The sequence below is a fragment of the Calidris pugnax genome, unplaced genomic scaffold, assembly GCF_001431845.1.
Source record: "Calidris pugnax isolate Ruff unplaced genomic scaffold, ASM143184v1 scaffold13, whole genome shotgun sequence".
NCBI classification, from domain to species: Eukaryota; Metazoa; Chordata; class Aves; order Charadriiformes; family Scolopacidae; genus Calidris; species Calidris pugnax.
Window position 1 is genome coordinate 22,286,504 of NW_015090810.1, and position 23,073 is coordinate 22,309,576.

General features: G+C 40.8%; 1 protein-coding gene across 1 annotated transcript; it reads right to left on the reverse strand.

Annotated features, from left to right (window-relative positions):
• Positions 1-1,208: 1,208 nt before the first annotated feature.
• USP14 (ubiquitin specific peptidase 14 (tRNA-guanine transglycosylase)) lies at positions 1,209-21,345 on the reverse strand. The gene is made up of 16 exons (XM_014938706.1): positions 21,141-21,345; positions 18,706-18,851; positions 18,030-18,062; positions 16,068-16,172; positions 14,319-14,422; positions 12,064-12,122; positions 10,033-10,163; positions 9,652-9,732; positions 8,859-8,938; positions 7,644-7,758; positions 6,235-6,300; positions 5,272-5,364; positions 4,202-4,330; positions 3,065-3,125; positions 2,072-2,179; positions 1,209-1,943 (listed from the first exon to the last, which is right to left on the reverse strand). The coding sequence occupies exons 1-16, from the start codon at positions 21,154-21,156 to the stop codon at positions 1,792-1,794; spliced, it is 1,479 nt and encodes a 492-aa protein (XP_014794192.1). The 5' UTR covers positions 21,157-21,345; the 3' UTR covers positions 1,209-1,791.
• Between the last annotated feature and the right edge of the window lie 1,728 nt (positions 21,346-23,073).

The following is a 23,073-nucleotide window of genomic DNA, read 5'->3' on the forward strand; positions in this document are numbered from 1 at the left end:
TTTGTGCTCCTCCCCCAACCCTTGGATTTAATGGGAGCAGCCATTTGGTTGTTGGGTGCTTCAGTGAGAGTTGGTATGTACTGAGATACAGAGAGTAGTTGGAAACAATAGAGGTGTGCTCCTGCTGCAGGTACGGTTGGGTAAAAGCTACAAAATGGACCAATTTCAACTGGTTTAGCTTTGATCCCCTTCTCTGACAGGGCAGCAGCGCAAGCGCAGTCTTGTGTCACTTTGATATGAAGGACCTCCACTAGAAATGGAGCCTTCTAGACCCAGGTACCAACTGCGGCTTCTACAAGGTTTTCAGCATCCCATGTGTTAATTACTGAGGTGTGTCTTGTGCCAGTGAGACAACTTGCAGCCCAGCTGTCAGGTGTGATAAACACACACATCGCAACATCAGGAAAAAGCAAAAGCAGCAGAATACTTTATGGGAAGGAAAAATAGCTTAACTTTTTTTATATATGTAACTATCAGCCTGTGACCAGTAATAGAAGACTAATTATTTTATAGGTGTAGGGTTCATGCAATTCTTCAGAAGAAGGCTCTTTTCCCCTGTTGACAGCAGCTTTAGGAGAGGAAATGTTGATCAGAGAGCCACAGCTGGGAGGACACAGTTCCATGAAGCAGCACCCAGGCAGAGTCTTTAAACCCAGAGGAGCCGGTACTGTCTGCGTGGGGCCCTGGGGTGTCTGTGGGGGGTGGCACTTGCCTTTAAGCATCCTGCAACTTCTTTAAAATTGGCCCTTAAGGCCTTCTGGGGTGCTCCCAGGGGAAGGTGTGTGGTGAAGCAGCAGCGCAATAACCAGCACCAGCAGGTAAAGGAGGGGTCCCTTCTGAGCAGGTGAGGCACAGTTAAACTCACCCCCAGCCACTGTTAATGAGGACAAAGGGAAGGTACTTCATAGGAACATGGACTGGTGCTTTTCAGGCTGTGCCCAGTCCTGAAGTACTCTTTCTATGGCAGCCTCCTGTTAGCACACAGCTCCTGCATCCATTCCTGGGGGACAGGAACAGAAGTTACTGTGGGCAAGCCCCAATTTTGCAGTCACCATGTGAGCTTATCTGTGGAGTAAAGAGGAGCAGGACAGGAGAGAAATACCTACAGCTTAAAAAAAAAAAAAAAAAAAAAAGTGGCTTTATTACATGGCTGCTTTGAGACATCCATGGGTGGTGGCCCAAGAAGTGAAACCAAAGACATACTAAACTACACTACCAAGACATGAACTTTGTTTAATGGAGACACGTTATTGATCACAATTTATTTTGAAATCATGAGATGCCAGCAACAGAACAGACTGAGTCAGCAGGTCAGGCTGGACAAGAACTTGATTGACTGTAGCCATGGGGGTGGCTCTGGGCAGCAGCACGGAGTTACGCAACAAGGCAACAGTTTCTCTGCTCCCTTCCCGACAGAACTGCCAGGAAAGGCAAAGGATGGAGAGCTACGGAACTGTGGTATAAACCATGCAAGAGTAACAAATGTGAGAATAGGTGTGTAATAAATACTTGATGACATCAGAGAGGAAGGGCCGGGGGGGAGAGGCTCATTAAAAAAAAAAATTATCTTCTGCAAGACATTAAAGCTATTTTAAGTATCGTCACCACCACAGTGGGCATCCAGTCCAGTAGTGACTAATTGGTACATGGATCAGTTTTAAAACAATATCCCTCTTCACGTGAAAAGGTTTGAACGAATTATTTCTCCACTTGCTAAAGCTCTGGGGTTAAAAGAAGTGATCAGTAATCAACATTTATTTCACACCTAGGCAGAATGACTACAACTGAAGACTACTGCTCAGCTTCATCTTCAATTACTTCAATTCTGCGAGGCCCGTAGAGTAGAACATAAGCTATATGCCAGTCTCCACCCCCAGATAACCTCAAAATATCTTCAGGTGTAACAATGCTGACTTTGTCATCATCAAATTTAATCCATTCATCTGAAAGAAAAATGAGAATTATTTGTAATTAGAAAAAAAAAAATCTACCTGCTTAACAGCCCCTTAAGTAAAGTAAAACAAGCTTTGAGGGGTGGGTAACGGTGCTATAATTTTGTATTTCTTTTTACCTTGTTTCCTTTTAACCCAAGACACGTAATGCCCAGAGGAACTTGATCGGCCTTGATGTGTTAGCACTGCCTGCAGGTCGTAATAGCCGCAGTTATTGGAACCAATATCTGAAGAAAGAAGCAGGGAAAAAAAAAAGGTTAGACAAGTCTTAACGTAAAGGGTTTTTAACAGGGTGTTTTTGACAGCAGGCAGAGCCCAGTGCAGTGCTGCACCGCCACCACACCCCAGCTACAGCCTGGTTCTGAGTCATCAGGAACTAAAAGCAGGGGCTTTCAACCAGGACGGCCCCAGGGGAAACTGGGAATGTTGTCCATTTTCGTGCCATCAATATGTGTCCTGGGTGTAACACAAAGGCAGTAAGATTAGAGCACAAAGTGATGATGTGTGGTCAGGAGACCTTTCGGACAGGCTCAGCCAATGCCTCCTTCAAACAGCATCTCTACTGCATTTCACAGCACTCCAGACTCTCCTGCACTCTCCAACTAGTCAGCATCCCCCCCACTTCTCATCTTCATCACACACGAGCCTCAGGAAGCACCAAATGGTGACAGTTTGGGTAAATAACACCTCCAAAATACCTTCTGCACAGCATCCTCAACAGAAGGGTGAATGCTTAGGACATTCAAGCTCCAAGCCCCACAAAACTAGGGAACACCCAACACCACCACAGCAGGTTTAAAAGCCCAATTTAAGCTTTTGTTTTAGTTTCAGCTTCCTACCTCCCACTGACAAGGAACTGTACAGAACAACTGGATGTGACACACAAATGCCTTTTGACTTGTGTGTTTTCTGTGTATCATCAGCTTGTCAGATGGATGACAACTACGTCTTTGACTATCTCAACAGCTTTTTAATTTGCCAAATCTTTCCATTCCTTAAATTTCTGTCAGTTTCTGAAGATTAATTTTCAAAGGTATTAAAAATAACCAGGGTTCTCAAAATATTCCTACCATCAAGTCCCCTTAAACATGAGTAAATAGAAATGTACTCACCATCAGGAAAAGAAAATGGTTCATATTTAACTTCTTTCTGTGCACCGTCACTTTTAGTGGACTAAAGAACAGAATACACTGAATTAGTGTGGAATGGTTTTGAGAAAGCTTTAGCACAATCACATGAAATACCAACTCTCCATTCATTTAGAGACATTTATAAGCCTAAACTTTTTTTGTTCACCTTGAAAGAAGTTCCATTACTGTGTTTCCAGCTGAACATCCAAAAGCCTAATCTAGACCACTTTTTAAAGCAAGTCTATAGCCATTTCAGCACGTTGCCTAGACTGCTCACCCACCAGATTTACAGGTTTGGAGCAAGAAAAGAATTCTGCAGTTGAAGATTTTATTCCCTGTTGAGGACTTGCAAGCAGCAGAAGCGGTAACAAGAAAATACCACAGACTCACTCTTAAGTGCCAATACATTCTGGTTTAAAATAGCATTATTTCCTTGCTCCTGACTGTAAAGAGAGATGCAAGCCCAAGTCAAATGTTTAAATGAAGCTGCCAGGAGTTAGGCCAGGAACAGCAGCAAACTTTAAAAAAAATAATTGGCTAAACTACTACAGTTTTAGCTCATTTACTTCATTTCTTCACTAAAGAAAGGCAAGTCAGTTTTAGAATCTGTACACAGGGTGAGACTACAGTATTTACCAAATCTTTAAGAGTGCAGTCTTTTAGCTCACTAGTACACGTATTCTAAACTTTATCAGTCAGACACGTAGAACTCCCAGAACACATAAAACCCCTCCTGGCTGGTGACCTGAAATAGCTCCCTGTCCTCCACTGAACGAGTGACCACCAGCCAGCAATAACCTCTGAAGAGAAGAATTTTGTGTAATTCACAAAAAACTAGTAAGCTGAAGCACTACGCTTTAATACATTTTGAAATAAAAATTAAGCAACATGTGTGTCTACAGCATTTCACACTTCTCATCAGTCGCACCAAAGCAGATACTGTATTTTCATGAAAACACCCAAAGAAGATCTAAAACTCAATACCAAGGAGTTTGAATGGTAAATAAGAAAAACAATGTATTTAAGGAAGTCAAGTCTTCTCTAGTCCTTATTTGTACCCCAATTTCAGATGGGTGACTTATTTAATTAAAACATCCATGAAATTGCCAGCAGACTTACATTCTTTGGCTGTTGATTTACTTTTTTGTCTTCTAGATCTTTGAATTTTGATCGGTAAGAAACCATTTTTTCCTGAAGGTCTGGAGTACACAGCTCATAGACATCCAACATAAGAGGAAATTTAACATCCTAGAAAGTAAAAAGTATAAAAATCATTAGCATAATTTGGTACTCCAAATTAAAGCATTCTCCCATGGGAAGACAACACTAAGTCCAATTAAATGCAACTCTCATCACATTTATGACAACTTGATCTACCGAAATGTTGCTGACGGTGCTTACCTGAAGGGCCACAACACTCTCACAGAAGAATGTCTGATTCAGTATAAACAAACCACCATAAATTAGTACATTCAGTATAAATATTTAGATTTTTTTATTATCACCTGTTATATTTTTATACTGTGGAAATACCTCTACAGGCCTAAGGAAAAAAAATGCATGTAGAATGACTGAACACTTGTAAAAATGTCAACTCTTGTTATACAAACAATCTTCTAAAATAATTAACATGTGCCTTCAATCTTTCTTTCCCAGCTTCTCTTGTAAGGAACAGGCATCACCTGTTGTGATGCTGCTCCCCAGGCAGCCTGGGGGTCTACCAGCCAAGGCAAGAGAGAGCAGAATGGGAACATTTAGCTGTTTGCATTTGTCAATCAGAAAGCCAGACAATTAAAATAGCTAATACAGGAAGTGTTTGTTAGCATTAACATTTCTCATCACCTTTAGAACACTGTGCAGTGACTAAAAGCACGGCTCTCGCCTTAATTAAACATTCTTCACTGGTGAAGAGTCCAAAAAAACATCCTAACAGTATTGGAGCAAATTCACTGCTGTCCCTTTGCCTCCTCCCCCCACCTGTTTTGGAGGTATAGCTTGTGACACGTCATCACAGCTGGGAGCAAAGCTACTCTGACCTTAAGCAAAGAAACTGCCCTGTTAATATTTTTAAATGCAATGTAAAAGCAAACAACTCAGCAAACGGCCTTCAAGTATTAGCTGTCACCTGTAATAAAAAAATCACTGAGATGCATAAAGAGGAATTAAACATTGATATGCAGAAAACTTACCTTAAGAACTTTGGCATTCACAGATTCTTTCTCTTTGTAAAAAAATCTAACCATCTGAATAGTCAGGTACGCTGGCAAGCGACTAATTTTAGACTATAAAAAAAAAATTTAGAAAAAGTTGTTACTTCAGATATTCACAGATGTTTTACACCTTAAACACTGCTCATCCTAAATTACAGGCTATTCTGGGAACAGACACATAGGAGCATAACAAGGCTTCCTATTTTTGAAGCTCTGTATAGTAGTGTACTCAAAGAAATAATTCTCAACTTGTCTTTCAACTTCTTGGTACTGGATATTCAGATGCTTTATAAACACATCACATGATTGATTGATTCCACCCCTCTGCTCTGCTCTGGTGAGAGCCCACCTGGAGCACTGTGTCCAGCTCTGGAATCCTCAACACAGGAAGGACATGGACCTGTTGGAACGGGTCCAGAGGAGGGCCACAAATATGATCAGAGGGATGGAGCACCTTCTCCACATGAAGCCAGGCTGAGAGAATTGGGATTGTTCAGCCTGGAGAAGAGAAGGCACTGGGGAGACCTTACAGAGGCCTTCCAGTACCTGAAGGGGGCTACAGGAGAGGTGGGGAGGGGAGTGGAGCGACAGGACGAGGGGTAACAGTTTTAAATTGAAAGAGGGGAGATTTAGATTAGATTTCAGTGAAGAAATTCTTCACTGTGAGGGTGGTGAGGCACTGGAACAGGTTGCCCAGAGAAGCTGTGGATGCCCCATCCCTGGAAGTGTTCAAGACCAGGCTGGATGGGGCTTTGAGCAACCTGGTCTGGTGGGAGGTGTCCCTGCCCATGGCAGGGGGGTTGGAACTGGATGATCTTTAAGGTCCCTTCCAAATCTAACCATTCTGATTTTATGCTGTTGCAGCAGACACTTTGTGTTTTGGGACAGAAAATTGACAACAATTAAAAGAATCATAAAGAGAGCAACAGAAGCACCACTCACAGATTTGATATAGAGTGCATTTCTCTGCAGCGTTGGAGAAAGTTTGGTAATTTCCTCTTGAAGACGCTGTTGAAAAGACAAAGAAAAAAAGGTAATAACACATACATTCATCATAACACACAGCTTACAGAAAAGCAGAGCGTGGATAAACAAGTCATTAACTAAATCTTGTTCTGCCAATCTGTTCTGCTGCTATCAGCCATTACAACACACATCATTTCGAAACGCCTTGGCAGAAAGACCATCCCCATTCATTTGTTCAGCTCCAGCCTCATTCCTCAGCCCTGACAACATGGAGTTTCTCTCAGCAGAAAATTTTATTCTACATGAGTAAAACTAGCAACTGCATTTGGTTACGAATGTGTCATTTCATGCTTGGAACACAACTGAGCAAAATCTGAAGTTTCTTTTGATGGGAATATTTGCACATTTCTCAACTCTCAGTCTAGAACAGAGAGAGCTGCATCTAAGGAGACAGGCTGGGATACTCTGCTTCCAGGGACCTTTCCAAATTCAGGGAAAAAGTGGCCTGGTTGTTAGTGCTGTGACTCTCCTGCTACAGGCAATCCAGCCTAAGAATTCTAGAAGTCCTTTTTAGGCCTGAAAAGCGAGGTTTCTTTTTTCATAATCTTTTTAATTTGTGTTAATTTATTTTATCTTATTTTTCCTTCTAAATTACGTCAAAAAAGAAAAAACAGGCACCAAGGTTATCTGAGAGCCATGCAACTTGGTCCAGTCCTGTACAAACCAGATCATTGCCTTCCATCCCTGCTCTTATACAAATACTCTGCAAGAGCAGTTACTACAAAGATTTTGTAGTAAGTCCTCTCCTTGCTCCTTCCAACTGCCCAAATAATCCTGAAAACTTAGAAATAAGTAAAGAAAAAGCACAAGTCTACTTTAAGAAGTTCTACTTAAATAAAAAGTTTAAAGATGATGCTGTGTCATGGAAAATAACACCCCCCCCTTCAAAATCTGCAAAATTAAATTTAAGTTTAGTTGTTCCAGCATCTGGTTTTTTTCTTAGCATCCCAAATGCCATCCTATTTTAAAATTGACTTTTGAACATTTTGGGAACCATTGACACCATGCTTAAATCATGCTACTGCTCAGTCTGCAGAGAAAGCCAGCTGAACAATCAAGTAGCAAATTGGCTTGCACTTGGCTACCTGCACGGGGAAGGCCATGTCGGAGTCAAAAAAGAAAAAAAAAAAAAACAACCTCTGTTGAAGTTTGCTTTGCTTTAACGTGCAATTATTCATTTTCATTGCCATCTTCCCATTGAACACAAAAAAAAAAAAAAATCTTGGAACTTTATAAAGCTTGGGCAGCAGATGTCTATTCCAAGTCATAAATTAAAAACACAGATCATTTAGAATTTCAGTGAAATAAAAGTTGTAATGGCTTACCAATTTTAGTCCTGTAAACAGATATTTCACTTCTTGATTGATAAAGCAGCTAAGCTGAAGCAGATTCTCTTTTCCTTTAGTTACCTCCTCTTCTTCAGCTTCTGTACATTTCATGCTTCACAAAATTAAGGAAAACCATCATGCACCAAGAGCTGAACTACTGCCCTAGTGAAAACAACACGCTGAACAGCATCGGAATTTAAGATAATCCCGTTCTTGTGCATTTCTTCATTATTTTCTACACATTCTTCTTATCATTCTGTCCAACCTCTTCATACTTTCACCCGAATCCTTTTCTCTCATCCACTTCCTTCTGACTGCTCTGAATGCACCTATTCTACACACGCTGCCATAACCACACTTTGAAGGCTTGCAACACAACTTTTCTAGCAAGTTATCTTCCTCCTGCCATTAGCCTATGCCTCATTCCTCTTACCTACTTGTTCCTCTCCTCCCAACCATTCCAGGGATAACAAACATTACAACACAGGGAGAGAGATGCATGCCTTAACAAAGGCCTTTCCTCTTATCACTACCAAGCTATGAGATACAGTACCTCATCTAAGGGGATGTTTCCTTATTTCAGACAAGCAAAACACAGAATAGTTCTTTTAAAAAGGGGTGGTCAGTTTCATGATGGCCAGGATTTTGAGGTGAAGTGAGAAAAGAATAATACTTGGCATAAGATGTGTGCCACGTGTGGTCATATGCTTTTTATTCTTGCTATAAAAAAAAGCTTCCAGAAAGTTGTCAGCTGCATTAGTTTCTTACTCGTCTAACAGCGTGCATCTAATTTATTTCTTAAAAAAAAAAAAAATCCATCAAGCTATCTTTTGTGCACATTTAGTATGCCAAGTATATCAGCAACACTCCCTTACAAGACCAAAAAAAAGGCTATTTAGGGCAATAATTACTTTTATTTGGATAAAACATGTCAGCATCCATGAAATAGATACCTGGCAATCTTCTCTGTGGAGGAAATCTGGTATTTATCCGTTACCATGCTTCTGCCCCACATCATCCTCTCTGTCAAAGTACATCCAGTCTTAACTTTAACTTCTGTGTACTCCTGAAGTACAGAACTCCCTCTCTTTCCCAACACACACCTTTATTTTCTATACTCTTCTGAACAATGCTTTTTGTGCTCCCTACACTCAACTCCTAAAGCGTGAAATTATTATCATTCTTTATGTCTTGCCTTAGTCTTTAGGATACGCTGTTTCAAATTCAATACTGAAGAACTGATCGATTAAACTCTTCTTTTTAGAAGATGCTGCTGTAGCTCCAGAATCTGTCTGTAAAACAAATTCTCTTATGATGCAACTTTAAAGAACATGTAACAACAGTCAAAAATAACCCCATTTATTTCTTTAAAGCCTATTCCTTCACCATTCTACAGGTGCATTTTCTTCTAGTCAATCTCCTTACACAGTGTAAAAGTTTCAGAACAAATGCATTTATAGCATGCTGTTAAAACCACCTCTAACATATTAGCAAGCAAGATTTAAATCAGAAAGTCACACCTCCCTGCCCCCCAACTTAAATCTATCTTAAAATTTATAGAAGTCTATCAGATTTTTGCCACTGCCAAGACTCTCCAGAGAAAGAAGAGTTGGTCTGGTAAAGTCTTTACAAATTACTTAAAGCTTTTCTCATCAGGTTGATTAGGCTAGTTGTCTGTTTGAAATGGCGTTCTTGTAGCCAATGAAAAAAAAAAAAGTTCTTATGTGCTAAATTGACAGGTTATGAGGGCCAGCTGCTGCATACGCAGTCACCACCCCCCTGGCCCAACACATGCCTTACAAAGCCCAAAGGGAAAGCGTTGCTACAGTAGAGTCCATAGCATGACTGACAGGATATAGGTAGCGTTATGCTGATCAGAAAGCAACTTCACTTCCTGGACTATAGACTAAAGAACTCACAAAACAGATAATCCTTACCAAAAACACGTGAATCACAAGTACGACATTATAAATCCTAACTCTGGTTAGAGTAAGATTACAATTACCTCCATAACTGTATCACCTTCTATGCCTTCCAGCTTCTGCTGTAGTACCCTCATCATCTGCACCCAGCACTCATTGGCATCCTAGGAAGGGAACAGAACATTCAATCTGACTAGTCGTATTATAATTTTGTAATATTAAATCCATCAATCTTTATGCTATAAAACCAAATGTAAGGGTTCCTCAACTAAGAATTTCTCCCTATTCCGCCATACATTTTCTAGCACTTGATATTACATCCAACTTTTCTACATGATACAAAAGCAAGCACTTTACTGGGATAAATTATCTTCACAAGAGAAGGAAAGTTTTAAAATATTCTTGTTCTCAACTTCCAACACGCTAAAGAATTTTCAAACAAAAAGCTAATAATCAGTCTTTACCTGTTGAAGGTACTGGCCTTGGTCGCCCTTCTCTGCAAACTGTGGGAAGGCCATATGTAAAAACTGCAGGAGAATGATAGGTGGGATACTGGTGGAAGTTTTATCCATGGAATCAAACAAGTCTCTAAGAGCTTGAAGAAAAAGTAAGTGAATGCTTTGAGAAGTGGAAAAACAATTAAAACATGGCAAGAAGTTTAAAAAGAATAGTAAAACAGCAGCAACATTTTAAGATCAATCATTTAACAGTATCCAATTTGAACTTTTCAAAGCAGGACCAAGTTTTCCAGGTGGTATAACACGTGCACCTAAGATCTCATTTGTGAACGTGACTTTGCAAGTGTAAAGATGACAACTCTGAGAGTTTGGCACACAGTGCCTTGCCTTTCCTGGCTGCTAACAGAAGAAAAAAACATTTTAAAGCAGTTAAGATTTCATTTGAAACACATCTGAGGAACAGTATTCTCACAAAATGACTAGAAAAACCAGAAGGCTTTCACGATCTATCCTCTAAAGGAGCTTAAGTTTCTCCAACTACTGGGAAAAAAACTTTCATTTTTCAATGAAAATATCTAGAAAATACTCATGCTTAATTTAAGACCCAGGAAAACAAATATGTGTATGCACTCGTGCAGACAGTTCATAACTATGTGCAATTTGATGGATGCTACTGATTGCATGACAATACACATGGCTTTCTTTTTTTGCTCCAGACACACTACTATATATATATCTTATCTACTCAGGTTACAACATTTTAAATACACAAATCACTTCAGAGATACCTGTTAATCCTCACAACAACCCTGTGAGGTAGGCAACAGTCTGCATGGTCGCTAATTTACAAGTGGAGAGACTAATGAATGATACTCTTGAGTAAGTGACTATAGGCAAGATTATAAGAACCAAGGTCAGATGCTTCTTCACTTTAAGAAATATCTTCACTGACCTTGATAAGAGGGACAACTGATATGACACAGCAATTAAAAAAAATGCCACAAGTGTCATGCAGGAGTTCTTGACCAGCTCAGCACCAAAGAATTAGCTATGAATTACTTAAACTATTACGATTCCTAAAAAGCAGAGCTGTCACCTTAAAAAGAAAACAAGGGACACGAAGTAAAGGCAGTGAAAAGGGGAGGGGCAGGCATGGTTGTATAGAGTAACCATTGAACTTACCACCCCAAAATTCGATCAGCAGGCATACCCACAAACTGGACCTTTCCTTCCTTATATTGTTTTGTTTTTCCTTAAATGGACTGGTAGAAATCCCAGTGTCCTGGCCCAGCATCTTAGTGGGGCAATGAAATAGAGTAAAAAAAGAAAAAGTGGACAAGTAGTACCCTTGTTCAAGTGTAAGGGGTCTAACTAGAATTCTAGTTAGAACTTGGAGATACGGGGCCATCGTGAGCTCTCACATTGTGAGCACCCAGATCACCACAACAAAGAGTAACTTTCCTTCTGAAGACACTACTTTCTATTTCAGCTAGGAAATCTGGATCTCTAGGGTAAAGGCTAAGACCACTGATAAAGTATCAACTACCACCTTAACAATAACGCTTAGCCAATAAATCATATTTAAAAATATCGACGAAATATATATTCTAGGAGTATGGCGTTAGCCTACCATTAAGTGAAACACAGAACTGTACACTAAAATATTTCTACACAAAATGATGAAACCAACAGATGGATGGAGTCTGCTTTAGGAAGTTCTAATTACTTTATGCCTACATGCAAAACAGTTAAGTGATACAAATGATTTCTATCTAAGCCTAGAGCACAACTGAATATATTTTTCCTAGCGTTCAGCTAGGTAATACACAGAGATGTATGCTTTGAAGTCACAGTCAGAATAACCTTTAAAGATATTAACAATAGAGCAAAATGAATCCTCCAGTGCTAGCAGATCTGAAATGCCTAAGGCATATGCCCTAAAGAAAAACACGCGGTGCTCTAACTGCAATTTTCATGTGCAGTTAGCAGGAAATCACACACTAGCCTCAAACTCTGTGTTCTACTCTAAACACCAACCTGCAGTAATGTATTGAGCAGAGGCCATTTCTCCTGAAGCTCTTAAGGCACCACCATACCTAAAACAGAAGAAAAATAATTTGTATGCAATTAAACACAATCAAGAAGAGCAGTCAGTTTTTCAAAATCACAAAGCAGGCAGCAGTTAAATTTATTTAAATGTATCAAAAGAAATCAATCACCAAAACAGAAGTCACTGGAGATAAGATCTACTCACACCCACCTCAAAGTCTCTTCCATGCAAGCACAGCATGGAAGCAAAGGAAAACCGGCATCCTTGAGAGAATAAATAAACGCAGACTGAGAAGTCTGGATCCATCACTGCTGCACACCTAATCCACTCGCCTCAAAGACTCAATCTATTTTTAAAGAAACTGAGAAAAATTCTGAATAGAAGCTACCCCATTCCTGAAACATTTGCCACAGTTTCTTCAGATACGTGGAAAAAACCACCTTCAAGGTTAGAGGGCAGATAAAAAGCACAGAGACGGAAGGCAGGCTTGCTTCCAACCTCCACAGCAGATGCAAAACAGTGAGAAACAAGACATTTTTCTTGAGGAGGCATTTCCTACGCTGAAAAAGTATGGGAGTCTACTCATATTACTAGAACTTGCCACTCTTCTTTGAATGATTTCTCAATTTACCACCTGCCAGAGGAACAGATGGCCTCCTCGAAGCATGTAAGCCCTCAAGCAAAAGGAAGGTCTCATGCATTCTTTAGTCTCAGACTCAACTTTCAAGAATTCTGTCCACTGCTAGATGATGAGCAGGAAACTTGCCCCCATCACACTACAAAACAGGGAGCACCCTTGCAGATACCAGAGCAGCTGGTGAGAAATGAAGCCATAATAGTAAGCTTTCCCATTTGAGTCCTTTCACCTCTCTCCCACTGCCATATACCCTTCAACGTTGTTGTTAAACAGGGAAGACCAAATAAAGGCTAAGTCTCCAGGGGAAAACAGAGTGGCTGCCTGTGAATCTGACTTCCCACAGACAATAAGGCCACATCTTGTATTGCAATCTGCCAGTGTTAGAGGGTACGTTTTGACATTTGGTATGTTAAATTTGTCAAATACTCTGATTCAGTGCGGTAACTCACAGAGTCCTTTACATGGAAATAAACAGACTTTCCTACAATGAAAAACATGAAAAATATAGTTTCTGTACTTCACAAATAGTTCCCAGTGCTAAATAATTAAGGTTCACCTCCTAACAGAATGAAGAAAAATTTTAAGTACTGAAGTAATGCATGATTACAGTAATCTAGATTATCCAGTTGGGTACCAAGGTATCAAGAAAGCAGTGTAATTTTAAGGAATTATCTTAACCCTAAAATGGCAGTGCTCTATCTAATCCCCACATTTTTAAAAAAACTGATGGTTTTCTCATTATGATTCTTAAAATGGCAGTGCTCTATCTAATGCACACATTTTTAAAAAAAACTGATGGTTTTCTCATTATGATTCATCTGGAGGACAAATTCAGGTTCCCATTGCCATGTATTCTTTTTTTTCCCCTCTGATTTTCTGAATTTTCAAGTTTCTTGTAGATGCCTCACCAAAAAAACAAAACGACCATTTTCACATTTTAGTCCAGAGTGACAACAAAAAAAAAGATCCCAAAACAAAAACCACAAACCCCACCCAGAAAAGTTATTCTACAATCAGAATGAATGGAACAAATTCCATAAGGGCATTCTGTTCCCTACACATCCACATGGCAGTAACTCCAGCTTATTCCAGTTTGCCACCACAGAAACACCCATGGTTCTATCCTGGAGCTTCCTGCTCTGCCTTCAAGTACCAACTGTCAGTAACATCAGTTTCATAGGTGAAAACATATTGTGCAATAAAGCCACTGAAAAACATATTCCTCATAGGAGCAGGACTTCCGTACAATTCCCTTCTACAGACCAAGACTATGCAAACACCAGAAAACAGGGTTAGGAGATCAGTAGCTTGTTTAAGCTGTTTAAACAAGTCTTGATAGGAACAATTTGTTAGCTAGGCAAAACACATTCTCTCCACTAAAAGCCAGTTCCAACAAATAAATAGTCTTAAGTTCTTTAAAAAATACAGACTAACATAGCCATAGGATAAACTTTAATCGATCATTATGTTAACCTTGAATATATTTAAAGAATAACAGATTGTTATGATAATCCATACCAGTATTAAGACGACCATTCCACAAAATACCTATTTCATAAGCTAAAGAAAATATTTTGGTCGAGGTATTTTTGTACTGAATCTTACCTTTTAAGGGCCTCTTTCACTTCTGGCACCGAGCGGATACACTGAACCGTAGCATTCATGTAGCAAGTGTTGCCAAGGTTTGTCAATCCACATGGCAATTCCATCTACCAAAAAAAATTTACAAGGGTGCTTGAAGGTCTGAGAGAGACGTGCAACCATTTTTGTATAAATGCTGTAATTTGACATCAACTTCTAAGAAAAGGAATGACCAAAGATGAGTAAAACCTGGAATATTCCATGAAACGGTATGAAGTTCTCCAGATCCATTTTCTGATAATATTAATAATTTCACCTTTCAGTGCTTTTAGGATTCAGGAATGCTTTGGGCTTTTTTTCTGTGCATGTTTAGTTTAATGAACATATTCTTCAAGCAGGCAGTCATTCAGAAAGTTCAATGATAATCTCATTCAAGTTTTGACCTTAAAATTCTATTTCCGTGGAATTTCCACATGAATACATTTGCACAAAACACTGATGTTTTAATTAAAATCAGTTTTCGGTAAAACTCTGAATGTGATGAAGTTCATAGCATTATAAACAAAAGCATTATTTAAACTCCTCCAGAAGTCTGCAACAGATCGTTAATTTGATCCTTTCAGACAACTTGTGAATTTCTGAAGTTCTGACAAATGTGAAGGCCAACCAATAATTAAACTAACTAGTTTCAGAAACAACTATAAATCACAATATAATAGCATTTTTCTTCTTTTTTTTTTTTTAATCCTGCATATTTGAGTAGTTGTCAGGGAAAAGCACGTAGTTTAATGAAACTAAAGTAGTACTGCATACCAATATCACTTCATTATTTTAGGAAGAGAGAATTCATTTAGCTGTGCATTCCATTTTTAATGAATACATGCAGTACGGACAACTGAATTTTGATGTATAATAAAATTTCAATCAGGGAAATGCAACGTGACCAACTTTTTCAAAATGTTATCTGACACTGAATCATCTCCTTGCTTGCCTCTCCGTTATCTCAAAGTCTGTGTATAGGGTTAGTCTCAAAAATACATAAATAGCTGGTGCCGTGGAAACCATTAAATACTGAAGCATGAAACCAGTCCTAAACTACAGATCTGTTTTGATACAGACACGCACTAAAGTATTATCATTCTGCATGTGTGGTTGACAACAGTCAGGCAACTGTTTTAAGTATGATGAAGAGCTCCTACTTCAAATGGATGATGAGAAAATCAAGCCTTTCAAATTGTAAAAAAACGGAAACAAACAGAAGGTACTTCATTTAAACAAAAAAAAAAAAAAAAAAAGAGATTATGCTCTTCCAGACTTTACTCCCATCAAGGAAAACATATAATCTATTCCACTAATGTCAAACTCATTTTCATTTTTTTTAGAAAGTTTAGATAATAGTACTAATGAGGACAAACAAAACCCCAAACACGCTCCACCCCAAACAAACCCTGGTTTCCCTTCACAGCTACGAAGACAGGAAACCATTTTGCACATCAATTTTGTCTTTTAAGAACATCAATGCTATTTTTAGAAAATTTACTAAGCTGTCTGCTTAAAGAAAAGACAGCACTATTTATATAACTATTACAATTAAATTCCAGACTTCTCATCACTGCAACCAATTGGATTATCAACATAAGTTTGCGTTTCTTTGAGAAGCTATAAGTGCTAAACAGACATACCAATTTCAACATCCACTTTAAAGCAAGTGCAAGGATTTAAAAACTTGCAATTATTCAAAGGTTTACAAGAAAAAGTTTGAAATATGCTTACAGCTGAAGCCAACTGTTCCTCTGTCATGTCTTCTACAAAGACGGGTCGAGCAATTGGCTCTTCTGGAAGTGCATCTGCAGAACCCATCATTAATAAGGTCATCCCCTTGAAACACAGCAAAAATAGTAGTAAGTATTTAAGGGCAGTTATTTCCACTTAAAAAAATAAAATAAAATCATTAAGCTCTTGACATATTTCAGCTATCTCCCCAAAAATAAGCACAGTCTTTCTCTTAGTTTACAGAGCTGATACTGCACTGTTGTTTCTTAACTTTCCCATTACCTAGAAAGTACTTATTGAGAACAGTTCCACAGCACTATCCTTGGTAGATGTTTCCACTGTGCCTGGTGAGCTTGCCAGCAGTTGACAATGCAAGATTCCAATGGGGACTTAATTTAACATTCATGAAATACCCCAATGCGAAGTGTTCAGAAAAGCTCCCTTCCTGATGGATCACTGAGGGATCAAGCATCTTCAACACTTCAGTGCAAATATTTCTCTTTCCCTTAAGCTTTAGCAAATACCTTAGAACCAAGGATGACTGAGCAGCTAAATTCCAATTTGAAAGAAGATGCAATATTTGAGCTTGACAGTCTCAAGTTCTCAAATTCAGACTTCTCTAAACAACAACAAAAACGACCCTCATCTTTAGCCTTGAATCCTGGGAAACACTTCAGACACGTAAGGTAATAACGTGGACCATGGCTCTGGGTTCAGAATTGGTTTTTTTCACCTGAAGAGCAAGCAGGAAAGGGAAGTGCCACCCTTTGGTCTGGGAAGTTCTGAGGACGTTAAACTGATTGAGAAGTTAAAAATAACCACAATGACCCCATAAGTTTAGGCATAAGGACTCACATGCAAGGGGGAGAAAAAAAGCAATCAGGTTTCCATGCTTGCTGGATTAGCATAAATAAAAGCAGTTTTTCAGCATTCAACAGCAGTACATCTGCATGATAAGATCTATCAGAGGGGAAGAAAATGGCTATCTGGGGCATTGAAAAATACATTTCTAAGGAAAAGGATGGACAATAGAATGGAAAGAAACTGCTCTGACAGTGTAAATAAATCCCTAGAACTTGTATATAACAAGGCAGCTATTAGCCTAACAGTGGTGCAGAAAAGGACAAGAATATGATGTACTGGGGGTCTTGGTGAACAACTTTACTACAATAGCTGCAGCTATAGGCTACTAATAGATGCTTGCAAAGTAATTACAAGGGTAAGAGGAACGCTACCTAGTTCAATCTGCTCAGCAAAGAACTGGAGTATAACCTGTACCAAACAGGTGTTACAAGACACCTACAGAAATGAAAATGACCCCAAAAAATAAAAAAAACCCTGAACAAAAATCTTTGGAATTCCCCATTACAATATTATACAGGTAAGAAACATAAATACATTCACTTTCTGTTTTTCTTTTTGAACTAGTCAAAGGTATGAATAACCATTACTAAAGGCTTTGTCTTTAAACAGCAGCTATTTAGTACAGGAGAACAAATTTCAGCAGCTTGATAAAAAAGGAAATAGGCAGAGCTTTAACTTCAGCATTTGTAATGCAAGAGTTTTCCATGCTGGGGATGCACAAGCACAACGGACCACAGAGACTGCCCAGGTTCACAAGCTCTCTCTAAATAACATCACTTATTATTATGGTCACGGATAGACAACACAGAAGCACCACTGGTCTGACCCAGAACATTTCTTGTAAGAAAGAAAGATATGTTCCCAAGTACTTCAGGAAGACAGGATTATTTCCCTACCCCAAAAAAGATTTTTACAAATAAATGGTGAGAACTTTTTAAGAATGCTTAGGTATGATAACTATAAAAATCAGACCTTCACAAAAAATAATTTTAAGAATGAGCTAAACATTCAAACAGCAACAGCAAGAACTTTAAATCTTTCTTTAAATGCCAAAACAAAAATCAAACTAGTACAATTTGATTATTCCTCAGAACTTACATTCTTTATTTTTATGTTCCCCCAGTCATCATCCTGTATTTGAAATGAAATAAAAGACAGGTTAATTATCTTGCAGCAAAAGACAAGCAAGTATTTCATTAATATTAATCACCTATTTCTAAATATACAATTGTGTTTCATCCAAGATTCCACAATATTAACTATTTACACATCATCAAGTCCTGTCTGACTAAAATAAAAAGCAGCCAAGTCATCTCTTCAATAAGGTTCTGTATCTGTTGTTCAACACTGCTGAGATGTAACCAACTTTTTGTAGGAAAATCACTTATATCACATTACACCCATAAGTCTCCAGCAAAGAAGTGCCAGATAAACTTTTCTTAAACAAGCTAAAAAGCAAAAAAAGCTGCATTCATGTTCTGAACATTTGGAAAGGAACAGAAAAAAAAACCCACCAAGCAGAGTAGTGTTTGGTATGAAAGAGTAAAGAAGTGTTTTAAAACAGCAGTGAACCTCCCAACCATTTAGCAACCAACTTTCACCAGTATTCTACAATAGTAGGCAATGAACCAAATAGAATTATTTCTGAAAAGTGTAGTCAGTTTAATACATACAATGAAAGATCTTCTGAAGAAACACTCAGAAATATGGTCATTGCTCATTACATTATAATTTAATAAAGTTAGAAAGAATACAAAAACCCGCATATTTCTACCTTCAGGGTTCCTCCTTTAACCATAACCTTCTGTCTAGCTGGCTGAACTCCAGTCAGTGCAAACAACTGGGCTTTGAAGACCATTGGAGGTTCGTCAGTGTTAAGTTCCACACCATCGAATTTCTCTTTTCCCCATTTCACATTAACTGCAAATAAAATGTTTTGAAACTAGATTATTTCCCAATATACAAGAATGCAATTACCAAGGTTAACCCAGTATTTCAAATTCCAGATGTTATACCATCTCAAAACACTCAGTTTTTAACTCTAAAACTTGTCAATAGCTAAAGGACACCTTTTCTACAAGGTGTCTCAGCCATCAGAACATACCATTTCCAACAAGTCTAAAAACATCCTACAAAACAATTGCAAGCAACACACATACTGAGAAACTTTGCAAGCAATACGTGTGTATAACAACATCAGAAATTCTTTGGGCAAATCTTCACAGAAGCGGCTCAAGAGCAACTCTCCCAATCTCTTAGCACTGTCCATTGCAAACAAATTCCTGAAGGAAGTTTGGACGTGCAATTCCAGTTCAGTTTTCCATAGCATTTCCATCGTCCTTCAATGGCAAACAATACCATGTTCTTCAAAAGCAAAGCAACTGTTTGACAGCCATGATTTTGCCTACCAGTATCGTTCACGTGGAGCTACGTGAGAAGGTAAGTGCGTGTCAAGACAAGACCCATGAAATAAGCACACCTCCTGCTGCCTTTCAATAGGAGGTGAACCTCAGGGCCATTTACACCACCGTCACTGTTACCCTCTCCAGTTTTGACAGCGTTCACACAAACCTGCGTGCAAATACAGACTAGAACCCAGCACAGGTTGCAGCTCCAGAAGCCCTGACCCCAGTAAAGGTGCAGGACTGGAATTAAGAAGCGAAGGGAAATTTGGTCATGCAAAGTGTAACTCTTGATGCTGGAACTGGGATTACCAGCAGAAGCGTTAAGCAGAACAACGCAAAGGCACTTTCGCTTCGGTAAAGCCAGGACTAACCAGAGAAGACAAAAATGCCTGGAATAAACAGCATGTTTCTAAAGAATGGTCACGTCTTTGATCACTTCCAATCACTATCATAGGTGCAAAAGGCTACTTTAGCAAGCTGCAGTTTTGCTGAAAATCTGCAAAATATAGGACATGGTAACATCCTACGTGCACAGCAAGTGGCTGAAATACCATACTTTAAGAAAGCCATATTCTTCTTTCTACCTGGGCTTTGGCTTTAAGTACATATACTACAGCAACTCGCAGAGTCTTTTAAGTTTTGCATTTTTGAACAGTCATGCATCCACCGCTAAATATGCAGACCTTAGCAATTATTAATCTGTAGTGTTACCGGTTTTGACAACTCAGCACTCAAGAGGAGGAAACTGAAGAGCGTGAGCGTCTTCTCTTCAGAGATGGCAACGGAAATCTCACCAAAAGTTTCCAAAATAAGGAAAGAAATTTGTTAATTTGAAAATTAATGGAAACTAAGAAAAAGGAAGGAGATATTTGCCCCGCTGAACAGAAAACACAGCTTATACAGATGTGCTAGGCTTTAGAAATGTCACGTTGTACTGACATCAGGATCCCAGTTTGTCAACCACAATTAAAATAGTGGAGAAACAGGGACACAACTGTGTACTGAGGCCTTCTACAGACCTTTCCTCACGTACTAAGAAGCCGCGAGGGGCCAAACCTGCAAAACATGAACAAGCCGGTAACCAGCCCTAGAAAGCCCTATCACCAGAGGTTTTGCTCTTGCAGTCTTCACCAGAAACTTTCCTTCCCGACAGGGAGGGCAAGTGGAATGCGATACAATTTAGGAAAATTTTAACTCCTCTGGTTTTAACTAGGAAATCATGGACTCACAAGAGCGGAGGCTGATGTACCTAAACAAATTTGGAGGCACGGACACAGAATCGTGTCTCACTTGACAGACCCTAGTAAAAAACAAAAATAAAGCACGAAGGGGCAATACCGAGGGCACGATCGCACGCCACACACGTGTGACAGCCGATCCCAAGCCCCACACATCTGACACCCGCTCGCTCGGCCGAGCCTTGCCGAAGGGGCCCTCCCGGCCACCAACAGCGCTCGCCCCTCGCCCCAGCCGGGCCAGGCCGCTTCCTCCTCAGCCGCCCAGGCCGCCTCCCGCACGCCCCGGGGAACTCCCGGTGCTGCCCTGGACTGGGCGCGGCGGACACGTGTGGGGGGCGGCGGGGCGGCCGGAGGATCCTCCCGTTGCCCCTCGGGAGGCACCGCCCGCCTCTCCCCAACCCGACGGCGGGAAAGACGCGGGCGGGGGGCGGCGGGGCCAACGAGGAGGGCTCGTCGCTGAGGCAACGGCACCCGCCACCGCAGGCGCTGTCCTCCCCCAGCCCCACGCTGCGATCGGGCCGGGCCGGGCCAGAGCAGGCCCGTCTCGGGCGGCGGGGCCGGCTCACCTGAGAAGAGCGGCATGGCGGAGGGGACGGGCGGCGCGCCGTGTCCCGGGAGGGTGACGGTGGCGACGGGAGAAGCGCAGAGGCGGCGGGGGAGCGGCGTTAGCGGGGAGGGAGCGGGCGGGCGATGGCGGCGGCGCGTCCCTCCCTCCTTCGGGGTCTCATTCAAACCGGCCCCTCAGGATGACGCTGCAAGCGGGGCCCGCTCGCCGGAAGCGGGGCGGGCTGCGCGCGCAGCGCCGGAAGGGCGGGGCGGCGGGAGGAGGGCGCTGGGGCGGCCGTTAACGGCTGCTCGGCGGAGCAACGGCTGTAGTCGGCTGGGCCTGAGGCGCTGGGCTTCGGGCCGGAGCGGAGGAACGGCTCCGGCCGGGGGCTGCTCACCGACGAACGGTAGTTTGTCGGAGCCTGGGAAGAGCCCGGTCTCCTCCCGCGGGCAGAAGCCGCCGTAGGGGCCAAGGGCAGGGAGTAGCGGCTGGCGGAGAGCTGAGGTGGGCCTGTGGGCGGGGGGGTGCCGTGCCGCGCCCAGAGGCTGTGGTTGCACGAAGAAGGTGGTGGTGGGGAATTAAAAAGAAAAGGCTGTTGTGGATAAAAGGCCGTCGGGTTATAGGAAACCGTGGGGTAAGAGATTAAATTGTCAACAGAAGAACTATATTAAGAGGAGAGGGGATAACTAGTCTACCAGCAGTTATGCTTTTTAAGACTCAGTCAGAGATAACGGATAAGGCGTGCCAAAAGATGAGTGTGATACCATTGGCCAGGAGACTTCGGGACAATAAAAACGGTTTTGAAAATGCTGAAAGCTGTAGGCATGGAGGGATGAGTCTCGACTGCTTCTACAGAAGCTCTCGGTATGAGGTTGTGATTAAAGAAACTAAAGTAGCACTTAAATATATAAAAAGGAAGAGAGAGCCAGAAAAAAACACCCCTTCCTCAGACTCCCAGCTACCAGCTGTAGAAACCCAGCACTCCTACCTTCACCAGCCCTTCTGCCAGCTGCAGCCTAAGAGTTTCTGCCCATGTTTTGTTGTCTGTGTTTGCACTTCTGGCCCTGCTTTTGCTATAGAAGTGATACCTAAAGCAAGAAAGATATTTCTTGATAAACGTGCTCACTAAATGTGATTCTTAATTCCAAACAGTCAAAGAAGGGTATACAAAATGGCCATAAAAATAATCCAGGTCTTGAAAGTAAGCCTTAAGAGGGAAGGCTGAGAAATTTCAGTCTTTTCAGTTTGTCATGGAGTAGAAGAATGAAAGTTGATTTTATTGTCCAGTGTAGGCTTTTAGATGTGGAAAAGGAAGTTTTATGGAACAAGGATTACATTTCGCAGAGAAGCTCCAATGAGTGATATGCTGAAATTAAACTGGATTGTGATTTGAGATGGAGTTTCCAATTACTAAGGTGATTGTTGTTAAAGTTTACCAGCAAGGTTGATGAATCTTCTTACTTAGACTTGCTTAAAGGAGTTTTCTGGAAAAGCTTTGATCCAGTTCTAGGGTGAGATCCTGTGGACCATCTATTCAAGTGAGAGCAGATCCCAGCTGCCTGCCCATGAGTCTTAAGTGCAGGGTATCTCCAGTCTACCCATTTGTTCTTGATACTGACAGTGACCTATAGTGAGGGCATTTAATGAGGCTTCTAAATGAAAATTGAATGCTCTACAGCCTGAAGCTGCACTGAATGCATTCTCCCCTTTAGAGTAACCCTTAGGATCAGGTCTAGAGCAATCACAGGCTGTTTGTTTCCAGGGCTGGCAGAGGCACTAGAGGGTGCTGTGCTGAAAGAGAAGAATCCGGGTTTGTGTCTTGCAGGAAAACTCTTCCCGACCTCCAGATGAAGAACCACTACCTTGCTGTTCTTTCCTCCGAGGTCAGACAGGCCTCTTCCTGCTGTAACAGCTTTGGGCCTTTTTCCTTAAGGAGAGGATCAGTAGACAGA